This window comes from Oncorhynchus keta, chromosome 20 (assembly GCF_023373465.1).
Source record: "Oncorhynchus keta strain PuntledgeMale-10-30-2019 chromosome 20, Oket_V2, whole genome shotgun sequence".
Classification (NCBI taxonomy): domain Eukaryota; kingdom Metazoa; phylum Chordata; class Actinopteri; order Salmoniformes; family Salmonidae; genus Oncorhynchus; species Oncorhynchus keta.
The window spans coordinates 23,051,349-23,074,710 of record NC_068440.1 but is presented as its reverse complement, the minus strand read 5'-3'; the positions used below and the strand labels follow the sequence as shown (position 1 = coordinate 23,074,710).

At 45.6% G+C, this 23,362-nt stretch overlaps 1 protein-coding gene across 2 annotated transcripts; it reads right to left on the bottom strand.

Moving 5' to 3' along the window:
• Positions 1-67: 67 nt before the first annotated feature.
• Positions 68-19,594, bottom strand: LOC118371859 (integrin beta-8). 2 transcript variants are annotated; one of them, XM_052472388.1, is made up of 16 exons: positions 18,873-19,594; positions 17,781-17,866; positions 15,797-15,968; positions 12,415-12,521; positions 12,044-12,183; positions 11,739-11,904; positions 10,272-10,430; positions 8,958-9,053; positions 8,086-8,166; positions 6,365-6,640; positions 5,482-6,007; positions 5,112-5,334; positions 4,724-4,827; positions 4,188-4,301; positions 3,523-3,683; positions 68-3,439 (listed from the first exon to the last, which is right to left on the bottom strand). In XM_052472388.1, the coding sequence occupies exons 1-16, from the start codon at positions 18,970-18,972 to the stop codon at positions 3,308-3,310; spliced, it is 2,643 nt and encodes an 880-aa protein (XP_052328348.1). In that variant the 5' UTR covers positions 18,973-19,594; the 3' UTR covers positions 68-3,307. The 2 variants fall into 2 exon arrangements, with proteins under 2 accessions (XP_052328348.1, XP_052328349.1); XM_052472389.1 differs by having other exon boundaries at positions 6,497-6,640; positions 18,873-19,591.
• Between the last annotated feature and the right edge of the window lie 3,768 nt (positions 19,595-23,362).

Sequence of the window (23,362 nt, the reverse complement as noted above, 5' to 3'; positions counted from 1 at the left end):
GGAGGCGTTGTTGGTTGTGTGTGCGTGTGTGTGTTGATTGGAGGGGAAGGAGAAACCACACAAACCATGAAGGAATAGAAAAGACCACATGCTTTCCTGCTTTATTCTTGTGCATCAACTCTATTTTGTCAAATATGACTAGGTCATATGTCTTCAATTGCATTGGTGTGTGGTGTGGCTGTATGTCTATTGCACTGTCTAATAAACTCAATGAATGGATAGTCACTTCAGCTTATGATACATTTACTAATGAGTGAACACACTTGAGGTTTATAAAGAATCAGAACGAGTTAGACATCAGTTCAAATCTAACACTTAATAATTTCATTAAAACATTCATGTTAGAGGAACTCTTAATCACATGCATTTACAGAAAATATACACAAACGTGCTTTTATTATACAAACACAATGCCCAGTTAGCAGTCTGAGGTCAAATACATGTCAAATAGCTAGAGCTTTAATTTAGCTTTGAGTTTGAACTTTTGGGACTATTGCATTAGTTTCATTGTACCGCACAAACTGACTGATGTGCTGAAATGATCAACTTGACATAAGAATTTAGTAAAAAACGTAAGCACTGCTTATGGATGACTTATTTGTGGGTTATGCACCTGTAACGAAATCCTTATATACAGAGCATTCGGAAAGCATTCAGACCTCTTTCCTTTTCCCACAATTTGTTACATTACAGCCTTATTCTAAAATGGATTCATCTTGATTGGAGTCCACTTATGGTAAATTCAATTGATTGGACATGATTTAGAAAGGCACACACTCTGTCCCAGAGTTGACAGTGCATGTCAGAGCAAAAACCAAGCCATGAGGTTGAAGGAATTGTCCGTAGTGCTCCGAAACAGAATAGTGTCGAGGCACAGATCTGGGGGAGGGTACCAAAATAATTCTGCAGCATTGAAGGTCCCCAAGAACACAGTGGCTTCCATCATTCTTAAATGGAAGAAGTTTGGAACCACCAAGAATCTTCCTAGAGCTGGCCGCCCGGCCAAACTGAGCCATCGGGGGAGAAGGGCCTTGGTCAGGGAGGTGATCAAGAACCCGATAGTCACTCTGACAGAGCTCCAGAGTTCCTCTGTGGAGATGGTAGAACCTTCCAGAAGGACAACCATCTCTGCAGTACTCCACCAATCAGGCCTTTATGATAGAGTGGCCAGATGGAAGCCACTCCTCAATAAAAAGGCACATGACAGCCCACTTGAACTTTACCAAAAGGCACCTAAAGGACTCTCAGACCATGAGAAACAAGATTCTCTGGTCTAATGAAACCAAGATTAAACTCTTTGGCCTGAATGCCAAGCATCACGTCTGGAGGAAACCTGGCACCATCCCTACGGTGAAACATGGTGGTGGCAGCATCATGCTGTGGGGATGTTTTTCAGCGGCAGGGTCTGGGAGACTAGTCAGTATCGAGGGAAAGATGAACGGAGAAAAGTACAGAGAGATCCTTGATGAAAACCTGCTCCAGCGCACTCAGGACCTCAGACTGGGGCGAAAGTTCAGCTTCCAACAGAACAACGACCCTAAGCACACAGCCAAGACAACGCAGGAGTGGCTTCAGGACAAGTCTCTGAATGTACTTGAGCGGCTCAGCCTGAGCCTGGACTTGAACATCTCTGGAGAAACCTGAAAATAGCTGTGCAGCAACGCTCCCCATCCAACCTGATACAGCTTGAGAGGATCTGCAGAGAAGAATGGGAGAAACTCCCCAAATACAGGTGTGCCAAGCTTGTAGCGTCATACCCAAGAAGACTAGAGGCTGTAATCACAACTAAATGTGCTTCAACTAAGTACTCAGTAAAGGGTCTGAATACTTATGTAAATGTGATACTGTAAACTGTTTTTGCTTTGTCAGTATGGGGTATTGTGTGTAGATTGATGAGAAAATTAAATAATTTAATCCATTTTAGAATAAGGCTGAAACGTAACAAAATGTGGAAAAAGTCAAGAGGTCCGAATACTTTCCAAATGCACTGTAGGTGCCCTTCATTGTCTTCAGACTGGCCATGAACTATGCAGACAAGGTTGTCAAGCTTTCTGACGTTAGACAATGGGTACCATTCTAATAATGTGATACCAGTTTTTGAAAGTATTTGACCCAAGTCTGCCAGTTAGAGAGATCATTTTTATAATTGCTGATTCATTTAACATTGAGCTTACAATCCTGTAATATTACAGCCCTGTAGCCAGTCAGTACCTTTAATTAAAAATAGAATACAAAAATTACAATAAAACATTTTTTTTTGAAATAAATCACAATAAATAATAATATTAGTGTTATGGACTAAATAAATTAGCAGCGAATGAATGCTGTAAACATCAAAACATCAGATTTAAAGAAAAACTGAACATGCAACAAATGCATTATTAAATATTATTCATAGTTTTGTTTACTGGAATTCTTGCAGATAGAAGTGTAATATGGAACGTTCAGGATCCAATCAGGAGCCTTCCCAGTAGTTTAGGAGCCAATCAGCAGCCTTCCCAATAGTTCAGGAGCCAATTAGCGCTCAGTAGTCTGACAACACTACGACCTATCATGCTACGTAACGATGCTAGTGCAAATCTCTACTCTGTCTCTCTACAAGTATGCTAATTTAAAATTAATGCTTGTTTCAAATATTAAAACTAGATACCGGTACTGTACATTAACAACGGTTGGAGGCTACCTGTCCTCTCAAAACTCCAGTTATGCCAGGCACATAAAATAAAGAAATCAAGTAGATCTGGCGGTAGGTAAAAAAAAAAGGTAATGATTGTGGAGTGTCACATATTCACACGTTACTGCTGGTGCAAGATCACCATTCATTCATTCCTTCATCCAATTATTCATTCATCCCATTCTGTTATGTCGTTTCACCACTGACCACTAGGTGGCCAGCTAACACAGGACATACAGTTTGAGTAGAGAGAGAGAGAGATCAAGTAAACTAATAAACTTGTAGTGTTCTCTGTAATAAAAGCATAAATATTTAGCTTTGATAAATCGATCAATGTTCAGTACCTTTCAATGGCTGCCAGTCCATAAAGCCACATAATATTACAGTATCAGTAACAAGCCTCCTGTTTGGAGTGTTACTCTTTCCAGTTTTTCATGATTTACTATCCTTCCCCTAACCTGGAACCAGTGCAAGTGTACTGAGAGAAGATTCCTGTTGCCCTGCTCACTGTCATTTTACTGTACCTGCATTTCACAGGTGCCGGTTCTCAAGCAGTATAACATTAGAGTTGCTGCTTTTTTGTACCGGTCAGCATTGGCCCACTTCAACCGTTGACCTCTAACCCCTGACCCCTTACTGCCAGGGTTCGCCCAGGGGCATCTTGGGAACGGTGATATGCATCTCCATTGGTCGGTCAGGACCCGGGGGGCGGTCCCTCCTGTAGGATACCGTCTTCTCATTGGTCTTTGGGACGTGTGACAGATCCTAATGATACAACATGCACAGGCAGTTAGAAACATGCACACAAGTGTGTTTCTGTGTGAAGATAAGGTATTGGAGAATCTTACCTTGCCAGTGGGGTTGTATTGTTGATCAGTGGCGCCACCCTGTGGCAAAGATCGTCTGTGCAGGAGCAGCACCAGCACAGCCAGCATCACCAAGCCAGGGAGGAATGTCAACACACACACACTGAGGAAGGTCCCCACATACCGCCTACTGGATACACACTCTGGAGACACACACACACAAAGTTGTGAGTACTTTATCTCTATCCATTGTAGTATATAGGGACACACAGACCCAACACACCAAAGTTTGACCCTGAAATAGTTACAAAGTACCACTATCCACACACACACACACACACACACACACACACACACACACACACACACACACACACACACACACACACACACACACACACACACACACACACACACACACACACACAGATCGGGCTCATCCTCAGACAAAGAGACTAAAGTTCTACTCTGACATTTATAACTGTTTCCATGGAAACTTGGCTTCCGCAACCGGGAGTGGGAGTGTTCGGGAATACAGGGGGGAGAGGCGGGAGAAGAGAGAGAGAGAGTGGAGGAGGCATGTGGGGTCGGGGACAGAGGGGAGAGTGGGACACACAATGAATAGTGCTGTTTCTAGAGGTGGTGGGGTGCAATTGTTGCAACTTGCACTTACACAGTGTGTGTGTATGCACGTGTGTGTGTCTCACCAGGTTGTGTGTTGAAATGTAGAAGAGTATTTCCTGAGACAAGTGCAGTGTGGAAGCGATAGTAACAGTTGTCTTTCTTATACACACACTGTCTCCATACCTGGCCTAGTAGGACTGGAGAGAGAGACACAGAGAGAGAGAGAGAGAGAGAGAGAGAGAGAGAGAGAGAGAGAGAGAGAGAGTGAGTGAGACACAGAGAGAGAGAGAGAGAGAGAGAGAGAGAGAGAGAGAGAGAGAGAGAGAGAGAGAGAGAGAAAGAGAGAGAGAGAGAGAGAGAGAGAGTGAGTGAGACACAGAGAGAGAGAGAGAGAGAGAGAGAGAGAGAGAGAGAGAGAGAGAGAGAGAGAGAGACAGACACACACAGAGAAATAGAGAGAAAGAGACAGAGAAAATTAATGTTTGTCCCATCAAGAGAAAGAGAGAGAGAATGAACTGAACAAATGTCATTTACAAATTATTTTTTTTTGCAGACCATAATGACATGTTTGTGTGTGAGTATGTGCTTCTGTCTGGTATAACCCCTGACCCCATTCTACCTGTGACATCATTGACGTAACCCACTAATGGGATGCAGGTATGGTTGCACTCCCCAGCCTCTCTCTGAGACAGACCGTGAGACAAGTGACAGTCTATACACCTCCTGATAGAGAGGGAGACAGAGAGACAGAGAGACAGAGAGACAGAGAGACAGAGACAGAGACAGAGACAGAGACAGAAACAGACAGAGAGAGGAGAAGAGAGAGAGAGAAGCGAATAGAAGAGAAGAGAGAAAGAGAGAGAGAGAAGCGAATAGAAGAGAAGAGAGAAAGAGAGAGAGAGAATGATTACCAGGGTGGTTGACGTGACGGGACCGACTGCGTATGAGCCCAGGTACTCAGAATGCACGCCACCAAATTGCGTTAGCCCGCTGAGCTGAAGCCTTACCAGTGTGACTGACAGGAGCTGTGGCAGGTGGGACATCTCTCACAAAATGCTCCGGAATATTGATGGTTGTCACACACACATCTGCCACACACACACCTGCCACGCCCGCTGCATAGCAACCCGTTGTCGGACAGGCAGATTGCCGTAGAAACTGGGCACCTGCAGCTCTCTCCTGTCCAGCCCTCTTCACATACACAATCACCAGACACACACATACCTCGCCCTGAAGGAGAGAGGGAGAGAGAGAGATTGTAGTCTACCACCTGTTACACAGTGTGAGTAAGTGAATAAGATTTAGCTCGTAAGATGTGAAATGTACATTGTATGTATGTGTGTGTGTCTGTGTGTGCACAACGTGTGTGTGTATTACCTCCACACAGTAGTCCGTGTTGGTAGGGGCAGGAGTAGTCGTCCATCTGACAGTACTGTCCATACACTGTTCCTAGACTGTTCCTCTCACACACACATTTCCCACACACACACACTCCCCGACCGTTACAGTCCACCCCCGATCCCTCCGCACGACACTGCCGTGACAACTCCGGTCCGTGTGTATGAGGGCGTGTGGGTGTGTGCTCTGGGTCTAGGTCCGGTGTGTGTGTGTGAGGGCGTGTGGGTGTGTGCTCTGGGTCTAGGTCCGGTGTGTGTGTGTGCATGTCCCGATTGTTCATGTCTTGATTATTACGGTCTGTATCTGGGGTGACCTCACCACACGTTGACTGATGTGTGGTATCGTCGTGGCAATGCCAGTCCGGTCCACAGTGACAGCGACATCGTGAGTGAACCTTGATGATGGATGACTCATTGTAACCCACGGGCCTGACGAAGACCTGGACTACGTCATCATCATCATCGTCAGGACAGGAGTGCAGACCGATGGTGATGTTGAAGTAGACCTGCATAGTAGAGAGTAGAGAGGAGACTGGAGTTAGAGTTTGAGTGAGCAGAGCTGACATTCAACCTCAAGACATTGGCCCTATTCATACATTTAAAGGTAGACTCAACCATATGGCATCATCATACACAACAGGGTGATTTGCCTAAACAATCTTTCATGAGTCGGATTAATCCTAATTTACTTCAATGAGAGACTATGAGAAAATTCAGATTTTGCTCCTTAGATTATATATGCTGAAATAATATATCTGATAAAGGAGCTTTTCATAAACAATAACAACAGGTCAGCTGATAATCAAATGACAAGTTAATGTGTTGAGTCATAATCTACTCAGATTATTCACTAATATGCCTACCTCTGTAAGAAACACACACATGCACATACACACAAACGTGCGCATGTGTACACACTCAGACCCACCGCCACTTGACAAGTGCGTGTGTGCGTGAGTGTGCGTGCATGCATGCGTGTGTGATTGTGTGTGTACCGTCTGGTTGGGCTGGACGTTGGAGCAGCTGCGGTTGTCGTGGGATACAGATCCTTCTGGACAGAGAGGAGAGACGCTGACCAGGAAACGGCTGAATGCTCTGTCCTCCACTGACACAGACACCTGGACAACTGACAACAACCTCTAGAGGAGACAGATGGAGAGAGTGGTGGAAAGAGAGAAAGAGAGAGAGTGGTGGAAAGAGAGAAAGAGAGAGAGTGGTGGAAAGAGAGAAAGAGAGAGAGTGGTGGAAAGAGAGAAAGAGAGAGAGTGGTGGAAAGAGAGAAAGAGAGAGAGTGGTGGAAAGAGAGAAAGAGAGGGAGTGGGGTGGGCAATGAGGCAAGAAGAGGAGGAGAGTAGGAGAAAAAGGAAGGACAGAGGGTGAGGGAGAGGGTGAGAGTTATGGAGAGGGTGAGGGTTATGGAGAGAGTGAGGGTGAGGGAGAGGGTTATGGAGAGGTTAAAGGGAGAAGGTTATGGAGAGGGAGAGGGTGAGGGAGAGGGTGAGGGAGAGGGTGAGGGTAAGGGTTATGGAAAGGGAAAAGGGAGAGGGTGAGGGTTATGGAGAGTGGTGGGAGAGGGGTAACGGAGGGGGTGAGGTATATGGAGAGGGTGAGGGAGAGGGTTATGGAGAGTGGTGGGAGAGGGGTAACGGAGGGGGTGAGGTATATGGAGAGGGTGAGGGAGAGGGTTATGGAGAGTGGTGGGAGAGGGGTAACGGAGGGGTGAGGTATATGGAGAGGGTGAGGGTTATGGAGAGTGGTGGGAGAGGGGTAACGGAGGGGGTGAGGTATATGGAGAGGGTGAGGGAGAGGGTTATGGAGAGTGGTGGGAGAGGGGTAACGGAGGGGGTGAGGTATATGGAGAGGGTGAGGGAGAGGGTTATGGAGAGTGGTGGGAGAGGGGTAACGGAGGGGGTGAGGTATATGGAGAGGGTGAGGGAGAGGGTTATGGAGAGTGGTGGGAGAGGGGTAACGGAGGGGGTGAGGTATATGGAGAGGGTGAGGGAGAGGGTTATGGAGAGTGGTGGGAGAGGGGTAACGGAGGGGGTGAGGTATATGGAGAGGGTGAGGGAGAGGGTTATGGAGAGTGGTGGGAGAGGGGTAACGGAGGGGGTGAGGTATATGGAGAGGGTGAGGGAGAGGGTTATGGAGAGTGGTGGGAGAGGGGTAACGGAGGGGGTGAGGGAGAGAGAGAGAGAACAGGTTGTCACATGTTCTCAGAAAGCCTCCATTGTTCTCCGTTCCTCTGATCAATAGAGAGGCTGATGGGAAAAAAGGCGGGTCCAAATATACGGTGGAGAAGAATAGACTTAATAATGCCAGGCTCTGTTCTGCGGATTTACTGTGTGTGTGTGTGTGTGTGTGTGTGTGTGTGTGTGTGTGTGTGTGTGTGTGTGTGTGTATACAGACAGAGTGTGCAGACCTGTGGAGTTGGCAGATTCCCGTACAGAACAATGGTTTGTTCTGTGCCCCGGGGTGAGATAGATTAAATTGAGCCATGCCAAACCTTCACCCTCCCCGTACTCCTCCACCCACCTAACAACATCCCACTCCCACCAGTGGTTGTTCTTTTCTGTGTGTGTGTTACCTTGTATGCATCCACCACCACATCTATAAGTTTGGGAGCCTGGAACAGAAGATTGGAGCCTGGTAGCAACCTGACCAACTCCTAGAACGAGAGAAAGAGAAAGAGATAGAGAAATAGAAATAGAAAGAGAAAGAGATAGAGAAATAGAGAGAGAAAGAGATAGAGAAATAGAGAGAGATAGAGATAGAGAAATAGAGAGAGAAATAGAAATAGAAAGAGATAGAGAAATAGAGAGAGAAATAGAAAGAGATAGAGAAAGAGAAATAGAGAGAGAAAGAGATAGAGAAAGAGAAATAGAAAGAGATAGAGAAATAGAGAAATAGAGAGAGAAATAGAAATAGAAAGAGAAAGAGATAGAGAAATAGAGAGAGAAAGAGAGAGAAATAGAGAGAGAAAGAGATAGTGATAGAGAAATAGAGAGAGAAAGAGAGAGAAATAGAGAGAGAAATAGAGAGAGAAATAGAAATAGAAAGAGAAAGAGGTAGAGAAATAGAGAGAGAAAGAGAAAGAGAAAGAGAAAGAGAAAGCGAAAGAGAAATAGAGAGAGAAAGAGAGAGAAATAGAGAGAGAAAGAGATAGTGATAGAGATATAGAGAGAGAAAGAGAGAGAAATAGAGAGAGAAATAGAGAGAGAAATAGAAATAGAAAGAGAAAGAGGTAGAGAAATAGAGAGAGAAAGAGAAAGAGAAAGAGAAAGAGAAAGCGAAAGAGAAATAGAGAGACAGAGACAGATATGTTCATTCCAGGGCTAGAGAGAAAGGGACACCGAGTCTGGGGGACTCAGTTTGAGACAATGTTAATTCATTGGCGTGCGATGGGTTTGTGTGTGTTAGAGCTCAGCAGAGAGAGAGTTGTGTGTGTAGAGAGATTACCTCATACCACTGATATTGTAGTTGTTCCACAGCAAAGAGAGAGTAGATGTGGTTCTCTAGAAGCTTCTCAGCCAACAGGCCTAAACTGGGATGGTCCTAACAGAGACAGATAGACAAGCCATGTTGGTGTTCTCTGTGTGTATGTGTGTGTTCATCATGCGTTCATAGGTGTATATAAGTATGTGTGTTTGTGTGCACGAGTGTGTGTTCTCCGCGTGCATATAGGTGTTTGTGCACCTGTCTGTGCGAGTGTGTCTCACCATGGTATTGCGAGTATGTGTGTGTATATAGGTGTGTATAAGTGTATACTGATGTGCGTGTTCTCCCGTTTGTGGATGTGTGTGTCTCACCATGGTAGTGTGTGTATGTGTGTGTCTCACCATGGTAGTGTGTGTATGTGTGTCTCACCATGGTAGTGTGTGTATGTGTGTGTCTCACCAATCCAGTGTGTGTATGTGTGTGTCTCACCAGGGTAGTGTGTGTATGTGTGTGTCTCACCATGGTAGTGTGTGTATGTGTGTCTCACCATGGTAGTGTGTGTATGTGTGTGTCTCACCAATCCAGTGTGTGTATGTGTGTGTCTCACCAGGGTAGTGTGTGTATGTGTGTGTCTCACCATGGTAGTGTGTGTATGTGTGTCTCACCATGGTAGTGTGTGTATGTGTGTGTCTCACCATGGTAGTGTGGGTGTGTGTGTGTCTCACCATGGTAGTGTGTGTATGTGTGTCTCACCATGGTAGTGTGTGTATGTGTGTGTCTCACCATGGTAGTGTGTGTATGTGTGTGTCTCACCATGGTAGTGTGTGTATGTGTGTCTCACCATGGTAGTGTGTGTATGTGTGTGTCTCACCATGGTAGTGTGTGTATGTGTGTGTCTCACCAATCCAGTGTGTGTATGTGTGTGTCTCACCAGGGTAGTGTGTGTATGTGTGTGTCTCACCATAGTAGTGTGTGTATGTGTGTCTCACCATGGTAGTGTGGGTGTGTGTGTGTCTCACCATGGTAGTGTGTGTATGTGTGTCTCACCATGGTAGTGTGTGTGTGTGTGTGTCTCACCATGGTAGTGTGTGTATGTGTGTCTCACCATGGTAGTGTGTGTATGTGTGTGTCACCATGGTAGTGTGTGTATGTGTGTGTCTCATCATGGTAGTGTGTGTATGTGTGTGTCTCACCATGGTAGTGTGTGTATGTGTGTCTCATCATGGTAGTGTGTGTATGTGCGTCTCATCATGGTAGTGTGTGTATGTGTGTCTCACCATGGTAGTGTGTGTATGTGCGTCTCATCATGGTAGTGTGTGTACGTGTGTGTCTCACCATGGTAGTGCTCTCCATATAGACGTTGTTCTCCAGATGGCAGAGGCCATCATGGGGTGTGACTATACCAGCCAGTCTGCTGTCCAACGCCAGGTGAGAAGGCTGGTCTGTCATCAACAACAACAGACGCTTGGCCTCCCCACGCCAACCCACCTCACCCTGATGGAGAGAAAGAGAGAAAGGTAGAGAGAGGGGGAGAGAAAGAAAGAAAGAAAAAGACAGACAGACAGACAGACAGACAGACAGACAGACAGACAGACAGACAGACAGACAGACAGACAGACAGACAGACAGACAGAAAGAAAGAAAGAAAGAAAGAAAGAAAGAAAGAAAGAAAGAAAGAAAGAAAGAAAGAAAGAAAGAAAGAAAGAAAGAAAGAGAGATTCATCCATACTGTATTTTCATCTCATTGTCTATTCACTCTTATCCTGATAAGTCAATTCATTCTAAGCTACTGGAAAGAAAGGCTAATTAGAAAGTATAGCCTGCCATTCCACACTGATGGTGTCACCCGCTGTATGAGCTACTGGGAAAGAAAGTGAGGAAAGGACGGAGTGAGTGTGTCTACCCCCTGCAAGCTCTGACTCAGGTCCCCTGAAGGGTCCTATTCCACATCGATGGTTTCATCCACTGTGTGTGTGTGTGTGTGTGTGTGTGTGTGTGTGTGTGTGTGTGTGTGTGTGTGTGTGTGTGTGTGTGTGTGTGTGTGTGTGTGTGTGTGTGTGTGTGTGTGTGTGTGTGTGTGTGTGTGTGTGTGTGTGTGTGTGTGTGTGTGTGTGTGTGTGTCATCCCCCAGTGATAGTGCCAGTAGATGCCAGCAGCACTACTCATTGCTGACCCAGCATGCCACCATTCTCCCTGACACATACACACTAACTCACACACACACTCACTCTCTCTCTCACACACACACACATGCACACCTGCACAGACATGCACACGCACGCACACACTCACACACACCCCTCTTCAGTGAGTGACATCATCATGAAGGTATGGGATGCCTTCTCGAAAGGGGGTCTGAGTCAAAGCATGCAGGGGCCACCAAACACACCAACACCCACACCAACACCCACACCAACACACCCACACCAACACAGACACACCAACACAGACACACCAACACACCCACACAGACACACCAACACACCCACACCAACACAGACACACCAACACACCCACACAGACACACCAACACCCACACCAACACAGACACACCAACACCCACACCAACACACACACACCAACACACCCACACCAACACAGACACACCAACACACCCACACCAACACAGACACACCAACACACCCACACAGACACACCAACACACCCACACCAACACAGACACACCAACACCAACACACCCACACCAACACACCCACACCAACACAGACACACCAACACAGACACACCAACATAGACACACCAACACACCCACACCAACACAGACACACATGCAGTCCCTACCTGACATACAGTAGCTTGGAGCATAGCGTCTAACCCTCCCTCTGGTGTGTCCATGTTGCCTGATATCCTCTGTCTCTTGATGATGCGTGTAAACTCTGACATGTTTGCCGTCATACTAAGAACATGGTGGAAGCCATGGGCTGGGCGACACTTCACCTCATAGTCACTGAGGGAGATGGGTGCGGGGGGAGGGGGGTGGAGAGAGGGAGAGTCACTCATCATTGAAAGAATGAAGATACCTGTCGTCCAGCAACTTGAAAGGGTTCTGTCAGTGAGTTGGTGTGTCTGTGTGTGTCCCACCCTACCTGCAGGGGTTATTTATCTTAGAGGGGTGTACATTGATGTAGGGGGAGACAGGTTTGTCAACGAAGGAGCCGAACCCCAGACGCAAATCACTGGAATGTTCTCTCATACGGTGGGACAAGGCTACGCCCACCGTCTTCAGCTGCACCAATAGGGAAACATCAGGGAGATTTACATACTGTACACCCAACCAATCACGGCAAAGAGTAAACACTTACCTAGTCAAGGTAAAAATACAAATGTCTTCATAAATCAATCTATTTCAGCTGAAATCGTATCAAAGTTTATTTCGATAATTAAAAGTGCTAAGAGTTGTGCTGTAAAAACATTATACTTTAGGTTATGTAGGTAATGTAGATAACCAGTCACTCACCTGGTCCAGGTTTTCCTGCATGGATGCTGATACGTCCACCAGGTAGTACAGATCAACAGGATACCTCTCTAACTGTTGTACTGCTACTATCACACTGGCCTCAGCACCTACACATGTTGATTTGAAATAAAACAACCATTGGAATTATCACTCAGAGTTCTTGCAATGAAAGCAGCAGTAAAACTGGGAAACGCCGGCAGTCATGAGTCATGACAGCAGTAAAATTCCATGTGAGCGTTTAGTCATGGTAATCTCCTCTCATGCACTCTGGTCATGCTTTGGTAGTACCCAACTCACTAACAACCATCAGGTCACTAATGGCCTGGTACTCAGGGCTCTATTGTCCCTCCATCAGGTCCTAATGGCCTGGTACTCAGGGCTCTATTGTCCCTCCATCAGGTCCTAATGGCCTGGTACTCAGGGCTCTATTGTCCCTCCATCAGGTCCTAATGGCCTGGTACTCAGGGCTCTATTGTCCCTCCATCAGGTCCTAATGGCCTGGTACTCAGGGCTCTATTGTCCCTCCATCAGGTCACTCATGGCCTGGTACTCAGGGCTCTATTGTCCCTCCATCAGGTCCTAATGGCCTGGTACTCAGGGCTCTATTGTCCCTCCATCAGGTCCTAATGGCCTGGTACTCAGGGGTCTATTGTCCCTCCATCAGGTCCTAATGACCTGGTACTCAGGGCTCTATTGTCCCTCCATCAGGTCCTAATGACCTGGTACTCAGGGCTCTATTGTCCCCCCATCAGGTCCTAATGACCTGGTACTCAGGGCTCTATTGTCCCTCCATCAGGTCCTAATGGCCTGGTACTCAGGGCTCTATTGTCCCTCCATCAGGTCCTAATGACCTGGTACTCAGGGCTCTATTGTCCCCCCATCAGGTCCTAATGACCTGGTACTCAGGGCTCTATTGTCCCTCCATCAGGTCCTAATGACCTGGTACTCAGGGCTCTATTGTCCCCCCATCAGGTCCTAATGGCCTGGTACTCAGGGCTCTATTGTCCCCCCATGAGGTACTAATGGTCTGATACTCAGGGCTCTATTATACCTCCATCAAGTCATAATGACCTGGTACTCAGGACTCTATTGTCCCGCCATCAGAACAGCTGTGTACCCTGAGGCAAGGAACAGAGCGCAAGCTTTTTTTGCTACTTTCTCAAATCATCAATAGCCTGTAGTCGCATCATGCAGCCTATAAATGTTTTGATTTCTAAGACATTCTAAGGTTTGTATCATTCAGAACTAAAGTTACAAATAACTCTAAATCTAGCATATAGGACCTGTTTCAAATTATCACTTTTACACTTAACATAGCCACTTAATTAATATGAACACTGGCTCCAGAATGGGAAAAATATCCTTTCTATTTTATTCAGTTCAATTATATTCTTCTTACTATAAAATCATATAATATAAAATAATGTCACAGGACTTATAAGCATATCTTATCAGCTAAATGAGCAAGCCTACAGCCCATGAAAAGGAGCATAGCCAGATTGTCACTCCTTGACCTTAGAGAGCTTTTTATGTCTCTATTATGGTTTGGTCAGGGTGTGATTTGGGTGGGCATTCTATGTTCTATTTTCTATGTTTTTGTATTTCTTTGTTTTGGCCGGGTATGGTTCTCAATCAGGGACAGCTGTCTATCGTTGTCTCTGATTGAGAATCATACTTAGGCAGCCCTTTTTCCCCACCTGTGATTGTGGGTAGTTAACTTTGTTTGTGGCACATAGCCCTTAAGCGTCACAGTTGTTTTGTATTGTTTTTGTCGGCGGCATCCTAAATAAAAGGAATATGTACGCTCACCACGCTGTGCTTTGGTCTAGTTCTTTCGACGGCCGTGACACAGATAACATACAGTAGGCCAAACTCATATTCTGTTCTTCTGAAATACATTTTTTCATATCTTAATGTTTCTTTAGACCTGACTAAAATAAATATTGGATTCATTGTGATGGTGTATATTAAATTTATTTGACATTTAAAAATGTATATGTTCCAAAGGCACGCATCAGTGGCTTGTTTGCAGCTTGTATGTGTGGAGTCCTGGAGATGCTAAATGTGTTTATGTTAATTAACGGTCAATTACTGTGAGACCAGCACTCTTTCGCATGACAACGGGCTGACAGAATTTCATGACCGCCACAGCCCTAGCTCAGGACAATATATACAGAACAAAAATACAAAAGCAACATGCAACAATTTCAAATATTTTACTGAGTTAAAGTTCATATAAGGAAATCAGTCAATTGAAATAAATAAATAATGCCCTAATCTATGGATTTCACATGACTGCGAATCAAGATATGCATCTGTTGGTCACAGATGCCTTAAAGGTAGAGGCGTGGATCAGAAAACCAGTCAGTATCTGGTGTGACCACCATTTGCCTCATGCAGGGCGACAAATCTCCTTCACATAGAGTTGATCAGGCTGATGATTGTGGCCTGTGGAATACTGTCCCACTTCTCTTTAATGGCTGTGCGAAATTGCTGGATATTGGCGGGAACTGGAACACGCCGTCATACACGTCGATCCAGAGCATCCCAAACATGCTCAATGCTCCCTGCAACATGAGGCCAAGTATTATCATGCTGAAACATGAGGTGATGACGGCGGATGAATGGCACGACAATGGGCCTCAGTCATGGTATCTCTGTGCATTCAAATTGCCATCGATAAAATGCAATTGTGTTCATTGTCTGTAGCTTATGCCTACCCATGCCATAACCCCACTGCCACCATGGGGCACTCTGTTCACAACGTTGACTTCAGCAAACCGCTTACCCACACAACGCCATATATGTGGTCTGTGGATGTGAGGCCAGTTGGACGTACTGCCAAATTATTTAAAACAACGTTGTAGGTGGCTTATGATTGAGAAATTAACATTCAATCCTCTGGTAACAGCTCTGGTGGACATTCCTGCAGTCAGCATGCCAATTGCACACTCCCTCAAAACTTGAGACATCTGTGTCATTGTGTTGTGTGACAACACTGCACATTTTAGAGTGGCCTTTTATTTTTCCTAGCATAAGGTGCACCTGTGTAATGATCATGCTGTTTAATCAGCTTCTTGATATGCCACACTTGTCAGGTGGGTGGATTATCTTGGCAAAGGAGAAATGCTCACAAACAAGGATGTAAACAAATTTGTGCACCTAATTTAAGAGAAATAAGCTTTTTGTGTGTATGTAAAATTTCTTGGGATCTCTCATTTCAACTCATGAAACATGGGACCAACACTTGTTGCGTTTATATTTTTGTTCAGTGTATGTACAACTTGTAAAGCGGACATACATCAAGACGTACAGTAAAACAGGATATGTGCAGTCCACCATTCAGTGAGTTATTCAGTGGCAGCTATACTCTGCCCCTCACCTGGTCTGAGTGTGAGGGTGATCTCTCCCGGTGACACCTGAGTGCTGCTGGTCGTAGCATTGACCTCCACCATGACCTCTGGATGCTCTATGAACTCTAGGCCACACCCCCTCCTTGCCAGGTTCCCCACCAGGTCGCAGCGCTCTCCCACCTCCGCTCCATCCAGGAAACCCTGTTAGGGGTCAGAGGTCAGGGGTTGGAGATCAGGGCCCATACCTTTCTCTCTGCACATTATATCAGGGGTCAATTCCAATTTCAAATCACTCCAGTCAGGAGAGGTGTACTATATAGCAAGTGTAATTACACTGTAACTAACTATGTAAGTGAAGTAGGGATAAATAGCTAAGTTATTACCATCATTGCAATTCATTTTTATTGCAATTCATTTTCGATTTTCTTGAACTGAGATTTTAATCTCCTGAATTGCCTGAATAGAAACAGAGTCAGTTGACTCTGATGTTCAGTTGTATAACTGGAAATAGAAGTGATTATACTGAGGACGTGGGACTGTGTGCGTGTGAGTTGAAATTATTGTTTAGAAGCTAGGCAGTGCCTTGCAGTGACATTACACAACATAGACAATAATCCCAGTATAGAACCACACTTCTGTGAGTTGGACTGTGTCAACTGTGTCATGGTTTAGGGCTTTAGAGTGCCTGGTCAAAGAGGATTACAGCCCTCTGATACTCTGGTACTACTGACACAAAACAACAGCCCTCTGATACTCTGGGACTACTGACACAAAACAACAGCCCTCTGATACTCTGGGACTACTGACACAAAACAACAGCCCTCTGATACTCTGGGACTACTGACACAAAACAACAGCCCTCTGATACTCTGGGACTACTGACACAAAACAACAGCCCTCTGATACTCTGGGACTACTGACACAAAACAACAGCCCTCTGATACTCTGGGACTACTGACACAAAACAACAGCCCTCTGATACTCTGGGACTACTGACACAAAACAACAGCCCTCTGATACTCTGGGACTACTGACACAAAACAACAGCCCACTGATACCCTGGTACTACTGACACAAAACAACAGCCCTCTGATACTCTGGGACTACTGACACAAAACAACAGCCCTCTGATACTCTGGGACTACTGACACAAAACAACAGCCCTCTGATACTCTGGGACTACTGACACAAAACAACAGCCCTCTGATACCCTGAGACTACTGACACAAAACAACAGCCCTCTGATACCCTGGGACTACTAACACAAAACAACAGCCCTCTGATACCCTGGGACTACTGACACAAAACAACAGCCCTCTGATACTCTGGGACTACTGACACAAAACAACAGCCCTCTGATACTCTGGGACTACTGACACAAAACAACAGCCCTCTGATACTCTGGGACTACTGACACAAAGCAACAGCCCTCTGATACTCTGGTACTACTGACACAAAACAACAGCCCTCTGATACTCTGGGACTACTGACACAAAACAACAGCCCTCTGATAGCCTGGGACTACTGACACAAAACAACAGCTCTCTGATACACTGGTACTACTGACACAAAACAAAACAACAGTAAATACTGTTATGAAGAGTTAGGCCTGAATATACACCAGAGTCAATATTCAATAAAAATATTCTATAAGAGGTGTCTGTAATCAAGCAGTAAAACATAGTCTAAGAGGCAGTCCGAACTAAGAGGCATGTTCAATTGAGTATGGCTTTGATCTGTGTCTGGGAAACCCGCACTAGAGTTCTCCGTTGTGGTCGGCTCCGGCCCACTTCAACCTCTGGTTCTGTTAAGTCCCTCTAAACCCCAGTCATACAGGGACTTTCCTAACAACAGACCCAATAGACCGGTACTAACAGAAACTGACAGTGTATGTTGGAGGAGTTTTCAGAATGAGTTACCCCACTCCGAGACAGGGTGTGTGTGTGTGTGTGTGTGGGGGGGGTGCTTTCCTGTCTCTCACTCTCTCTCTCTCCCCATCTCGCTCTCTCTTACCGCCTCAAAGCACCAGGCACACTGTGGTCCGCGTCGGAGGCACTCTGAACACGACGAGACAGGAGGAGACGAACATACAGGCTCACCTGTGGAGAAGGATAGAGGAGAGGAAAGAAGAGGAGAGAGAATCAACACATGAAAGACTGACTGTGTGAACAGTCATTAACCATGCAGCAGTAAGGCTCTGTCAATTACCATGTTTAAATCAGGAATGTAGAGAAACAATGTAGACTCACAACAGATCAGTGTGTGTGTGTGTGTGTGTGTGTGTGTGTGCGTGTGAACAGGTGCTTCAGTGTAGTTCATGCACACAGTTATTCACAAGGTCAGTAATCACATTGCAGTCAAACACAATCATCTGACTAGTTAGTCTACAGACTAATTATTCTACAGACTGTAGAGTATACTGTGTTTCTAAACAATGTCTCACATCCATTAGAACTACGGACCTAATTCTACTACTAAGCCAATCTATGGCTCAGATCCCATGTATTCCCTGAGAGGCTGGTATTGTACAGTAATGTAGGCCACGGGAGAAGAATGCTGCAGATCTCAGTTTACTAATTTGTGAAATAATGAATGATGAATTAGTGAATTAACAAGCAGCTCTAACCTAATTACTGTGCCAGTTACAGCTAGATTACACAACACTGTAGGCTACAGCAGTACCTGATCAGTCGAAGCTGGTCACGTCACTTATAGATCAATAAAAATACCATGATAAACATGACTAATTCCTGAAGAGATGTATAATATAAAGCCGGGAATATAACAGTATGATACATGTATTTGATAGATGCAGTGCGTTGATAAGCCTATGTGACTGTCATTGTTATTGACTGAAACGTGTGAGTGTGACGTTCCGTTGTGAACGGCGACAGACGACCAGCCGAGACATTGTCGAGCAAGGACTACTGGCGGGACATTTATAGCTATCATCATTATCTGACAGTTCATTCTTGAAGATTCTTTCACTATTTCATCTGTCTCACCCATTCACACAATGATGATGTTTCCATCTATTAATGATGAGTGAGTGCATTAATTCCACAGTAGCCTAACCTACCTATCCAGGTATATTCTGTCACTCACCGGAATGAGAGCTCCCGCCGATGATGTTAGCGGCCAATACCACGCAGAGCAGCACGCAATGCAGACTCGGGGAACCGTATTTATGTAGCCAGGAAGTCATATCTACACCGGGGGCAGGCTGTAGGAATCGGGTCAGCTCGAGACACCGGCAGCAGGCATGCAGCTCCGGTCACCGCCTACTACTGACACTCTCCAATAATGGGAATCAACCGGGAAATACCGCACGACCGCGTGAACAAGAGGCAGCGCCAGGAATGAATGGTGCGTCGTTGGGGCATTGTTGTTTGTTTTCTTTCCGCCCAATAACCTTCTTATCCAAACAGACGATTATTCCCAGAAATCTGATTCACGTGGAGTTGCCTTGGCAAGCTCTTTATAGTGCGAATGAGAAAGTGAAAACGAGACATCTCTCTTTCTCTCTCTATCGTGCATTTATTTCAGCCCGCAGCAGGTGTAGTGACGTTTTGTGCACCCCCCGTCACATACTGTGTCCCGGGAGAGACTTCACTGAGCTCATTCAAACAACAACACCAGTGTCTCAGCGCGCTCTCGTTCCTCTCCTTTGTTTCTATCGTTTTCTTCTTTGCAATGTTTCAGCGTTGAGCGTCTCACGACCATATGCTGATTGTAAAGCCCAGCCTAAAAAAATCTGTCTCTCTCTTGGTTTTATGCTGTGCACTGACTCAGGCACCGTCATGGCAACGATGCTTCCCACACATGTGAGAGAGAAATGTTCTACAGTAAAATACTTGTGTGTGTGTGTGTGTGTGAGAGAGAGTGGGTGGGAGGCTTTGACACTACTGTTTGATTAAGTTCTTCAGACCCATTGTGTTATTATGAAGTGTCTCACTAGTGTTAGCCTAATGTTGTTGTTGTCTGACGCCAGGTGGGGGAGTAGTGTGTGTGTGTGTGTGTGTGTGTGTGTGTGTGTGTGTGTGTGTGTGTGTGTGTGTGTGTGTGTCTGAGAGAGAGAGACAGACAGTCAGGGTAATAAAAACCGAGTGTAGTTCACAGTCCCATGTCAAGGGGGTTAGTCTATTATAAAGAAAGATTCCTGCGACATAGAGTAACCTCCACTAGCCAGCTGGACTTCTGAACAGGAGCCAGATGGAGGGGGGAGGGTGGAGAGAGAGAGGGTTGTAGTTAACAAATGGGTTGTCCAAAAGACAAGAGAGGAAAACGGCTTCAATGTTTCTTTTAGAGAGGGGACAAAATCCAAGACAGTAGAACAGCCAGTAGCTAAACAGAGAGGGAGAGCTAGATAGAGAGGGAGATAAATAGAGACAGAGAAAGAAAGGGAGATAGAGAGCTATAGATGGATGGAGGGAGGGAGGGGGGGATGCCTGCAATAGGCTCCTTAAATCCTGTTTGTGACACTCAGGGCTGGAGTAGAGCCAATTAGTCATTCTTCTATTCATTTAACTACGATATATTTTCTGCTTTTCACACACACACACACACACACACACATACACACCATACACACACACATACACACACACACACACCATACACACACACACACACACACACACACACACACACACACACACACACACACACACACACACACACCACACACCACACACCACACACATACGCAGGCAAGCACACACACACCACACACATACGCAGGCAAGCACACACACACCACACACACACACACACACACCACACACATACACACACCACACACACCACACACCACACACATACACACACCACACACATACGCAGGCAAGCACACACACACCACACACATACGCAGGCAAGCACACACACACCACACACATACGCAGGCAAGCACACACACCACACACATACGCAGGCAAGCACACACACACAACACACATACACAGGCAAGCACACACACACTTGCACACTCACACACATACACACACACAAAACACTTCAGTGAAACTCTTAGGGTGTGCCAACTTTCCCTCACCCCATAACACTCTCTCAATTATGGTCATGAAGCGTTACACACACCATACAAGTGTGTGTGTGCGTAGTGGATAGACTGGGGACGTTGAGAACTTGGAAGACAATGGGTGTTCTTATCCCCCTGTCAGCAATTTAAGGGAACTCTGGGATGGGAGCGAGGGGGATGGTGGAGAGGTTTGGAGAGAATTTGGAGGCAGAGCAAGAGAGAGAGAGATACACCCTATTCCAAATAGACCCCCAGCAGTTATTGAGAACGCTCCAACCAGGTCCAACCAGAGCAAGGTGTCCCTACTACCATAATACCTCCCTCTGGGGCAGCAGGTAGCCTAGTGGTTAGAGTGTTGGGCCAGTAACCAGCAGGTAGCTTCGTGGTTAGAGTGTTGGGCCAGTATCCAGCAGGTAGCCTAGTGGTTAGAGTGTTGGGCCAGTATCCAGCAGGTAGCCTAGTGGTTAGAGTGTTGGGCCAGTAACCAGCAGGTAGCCTCGTGGTTAGAGTGTTGGGCCAGTATCCAGCAGGTAGCCTAGTGGTTAGAGTGTTGGGCCAGTAACCAGCAGGTAGCCTAGTGGTTAGAGTGTTGGGCCAGTATCCAGCAGATTAGAGTGTTGGGCCAGTAACCAGCAGATTAGAGTGTTGGGCCAGTAACCAGCAGGTTAGAGTGTTGGGCCAGTAACCAGCAGATTAGAGTGTTGGGCCAGTAACCAGCAGATTAGAGTGTTGGGCCAGTAACCAGCAGGTTAGAGTGTTGGGCCAGTAACCAGCAGATTAGAGTGTTGGGCCAGTAACCAGCAGATTAGAGTGTTGGGCCAGTAACCAGCAGATTAGAGTGTTGGGCCAGTAACCAGCAGGTTAGAGTGTTGGGCCAGTAACCAGCAGATTAGAGTGTTGGGCCAGTAACCAGCAGATTAGAGTGTTGGGCCAGTAACCAGCAGATTAGAGTGTTGGGCCAGTAACCAGCAGATTAGAGTGTTGGGCCAGTAACCAGCAGGTTAGAGTGTTGGGCCAGTAACCAAAAAGGTTGCTGGATTGAATCCTTGAGCTGACAAGGTAAAAATCTGTCGTTCTGCGCCCTGAACAAGGCAGTTAACCCACTGTTCCCCAGTAGGTCGTCATTGTAAATACGAATTTGTTCTTAACTGACTTGCCTAGTTAAATAAAGGTTAACATTTGTTTTATTTTTTATATTGGGCAGATATATGACAGACTATTTAAAGTTTCTAAAAGTAGATTTGAGGTGTTTCCTCCTCTGATCTAGTCATCTTCCTCTTTTCTATCTAAATATTAAACCTGTCCTGTGTGGGTGTCTATGTGTCAGTCTCCACTGTCAGTCATCATGTGTTTAATAGATGACAGTCAACATTTCTAGTGGAAACAAAAAACAAAAAGGTGGTTTTCAGCAGTAGTGAGATGCCGTGTGTGACCTATTTGACACTATAACCATGATTCTCAAAGGTCACCAGGCAGACGAGTCTGTTTCCAAAAGCTCATTTCCCAGAACTGAGTTGATGCTAGTGGACAGGTACCCTATCAGGTGCCAGTGAACAGTCACTTCCTGTCATGCAAACCAGGGAAACCCTGCGGTCCTCAAGGCTCTGACCAGTGAAGCCTGTTGTCGTGTTAGGGTTACACACACACACACACACACACACATGCCGCTGCATCATTCCTGCCATCCCAAAGGGGTGATTAGTGGTCTGGTGGTCACAAACACACCATCAGCACATATGGAGTTAACCATAACGACTCTCTCTTTCTCTGAAGATGATGTCACAGTTGTCACTGCATTATGACTATTCCAGGAGTGTATTCATTACGTCTTGTTGCAACAGAAACCTTTTAACCAAAAGGAAGCAAACAGAGCAAAACAGGGAAGGATGTACCTGAATTTGTCCAATTGAATCTCTAGTTTTGTGTGTGTGTTTGCAACAGAGGCTCTGATTGTCCGAGGGGAACAACTCTTTGATACCGCACGGAGGAAAGCCATCTTATGGTCACACACACACACACACACTCTCTCTCCCTTGGATACTTTAAATTGGTGAGTTACGAACACACACTACACCCAGGCTATGCACATTCCAATTAAAAAACAATGTATATTTGGAAATACTCCTCTGTGTGTATGTTCACAAGCTCAGTCAAGTTAAAAGCTTGAACAGAAGCCAGTTACTTAATATATCCTAACACAAACAGAAGAAACCATTTTCTGTAAACTATATACTTACTTTCAATGGCAGCTGTAATGGCATTGTCAATAAGCAATGGTAATTCATTTATTCATTCGTTATATGTGGGGCGGCAGGTTGCCTTGTGGTTCGAGCGTTGGGCCAATAACCGAAAGGTTGCTAGATCCAGTCCCAGAGCTGACAAGGTAAAAACATGTCGTTCTGCCCCTGAACAAGACAGTTAACCGACTGATCCTAGGCTGTCATTGTAAATAAGAATTTGTTCTTAACTGACTTGCCTAGTTAACAAAAAAAATATAATCATCAGACACTTCTTTAAATCCTGCCTTTCAGAATCCACCTTTATCTACCTATAAAAC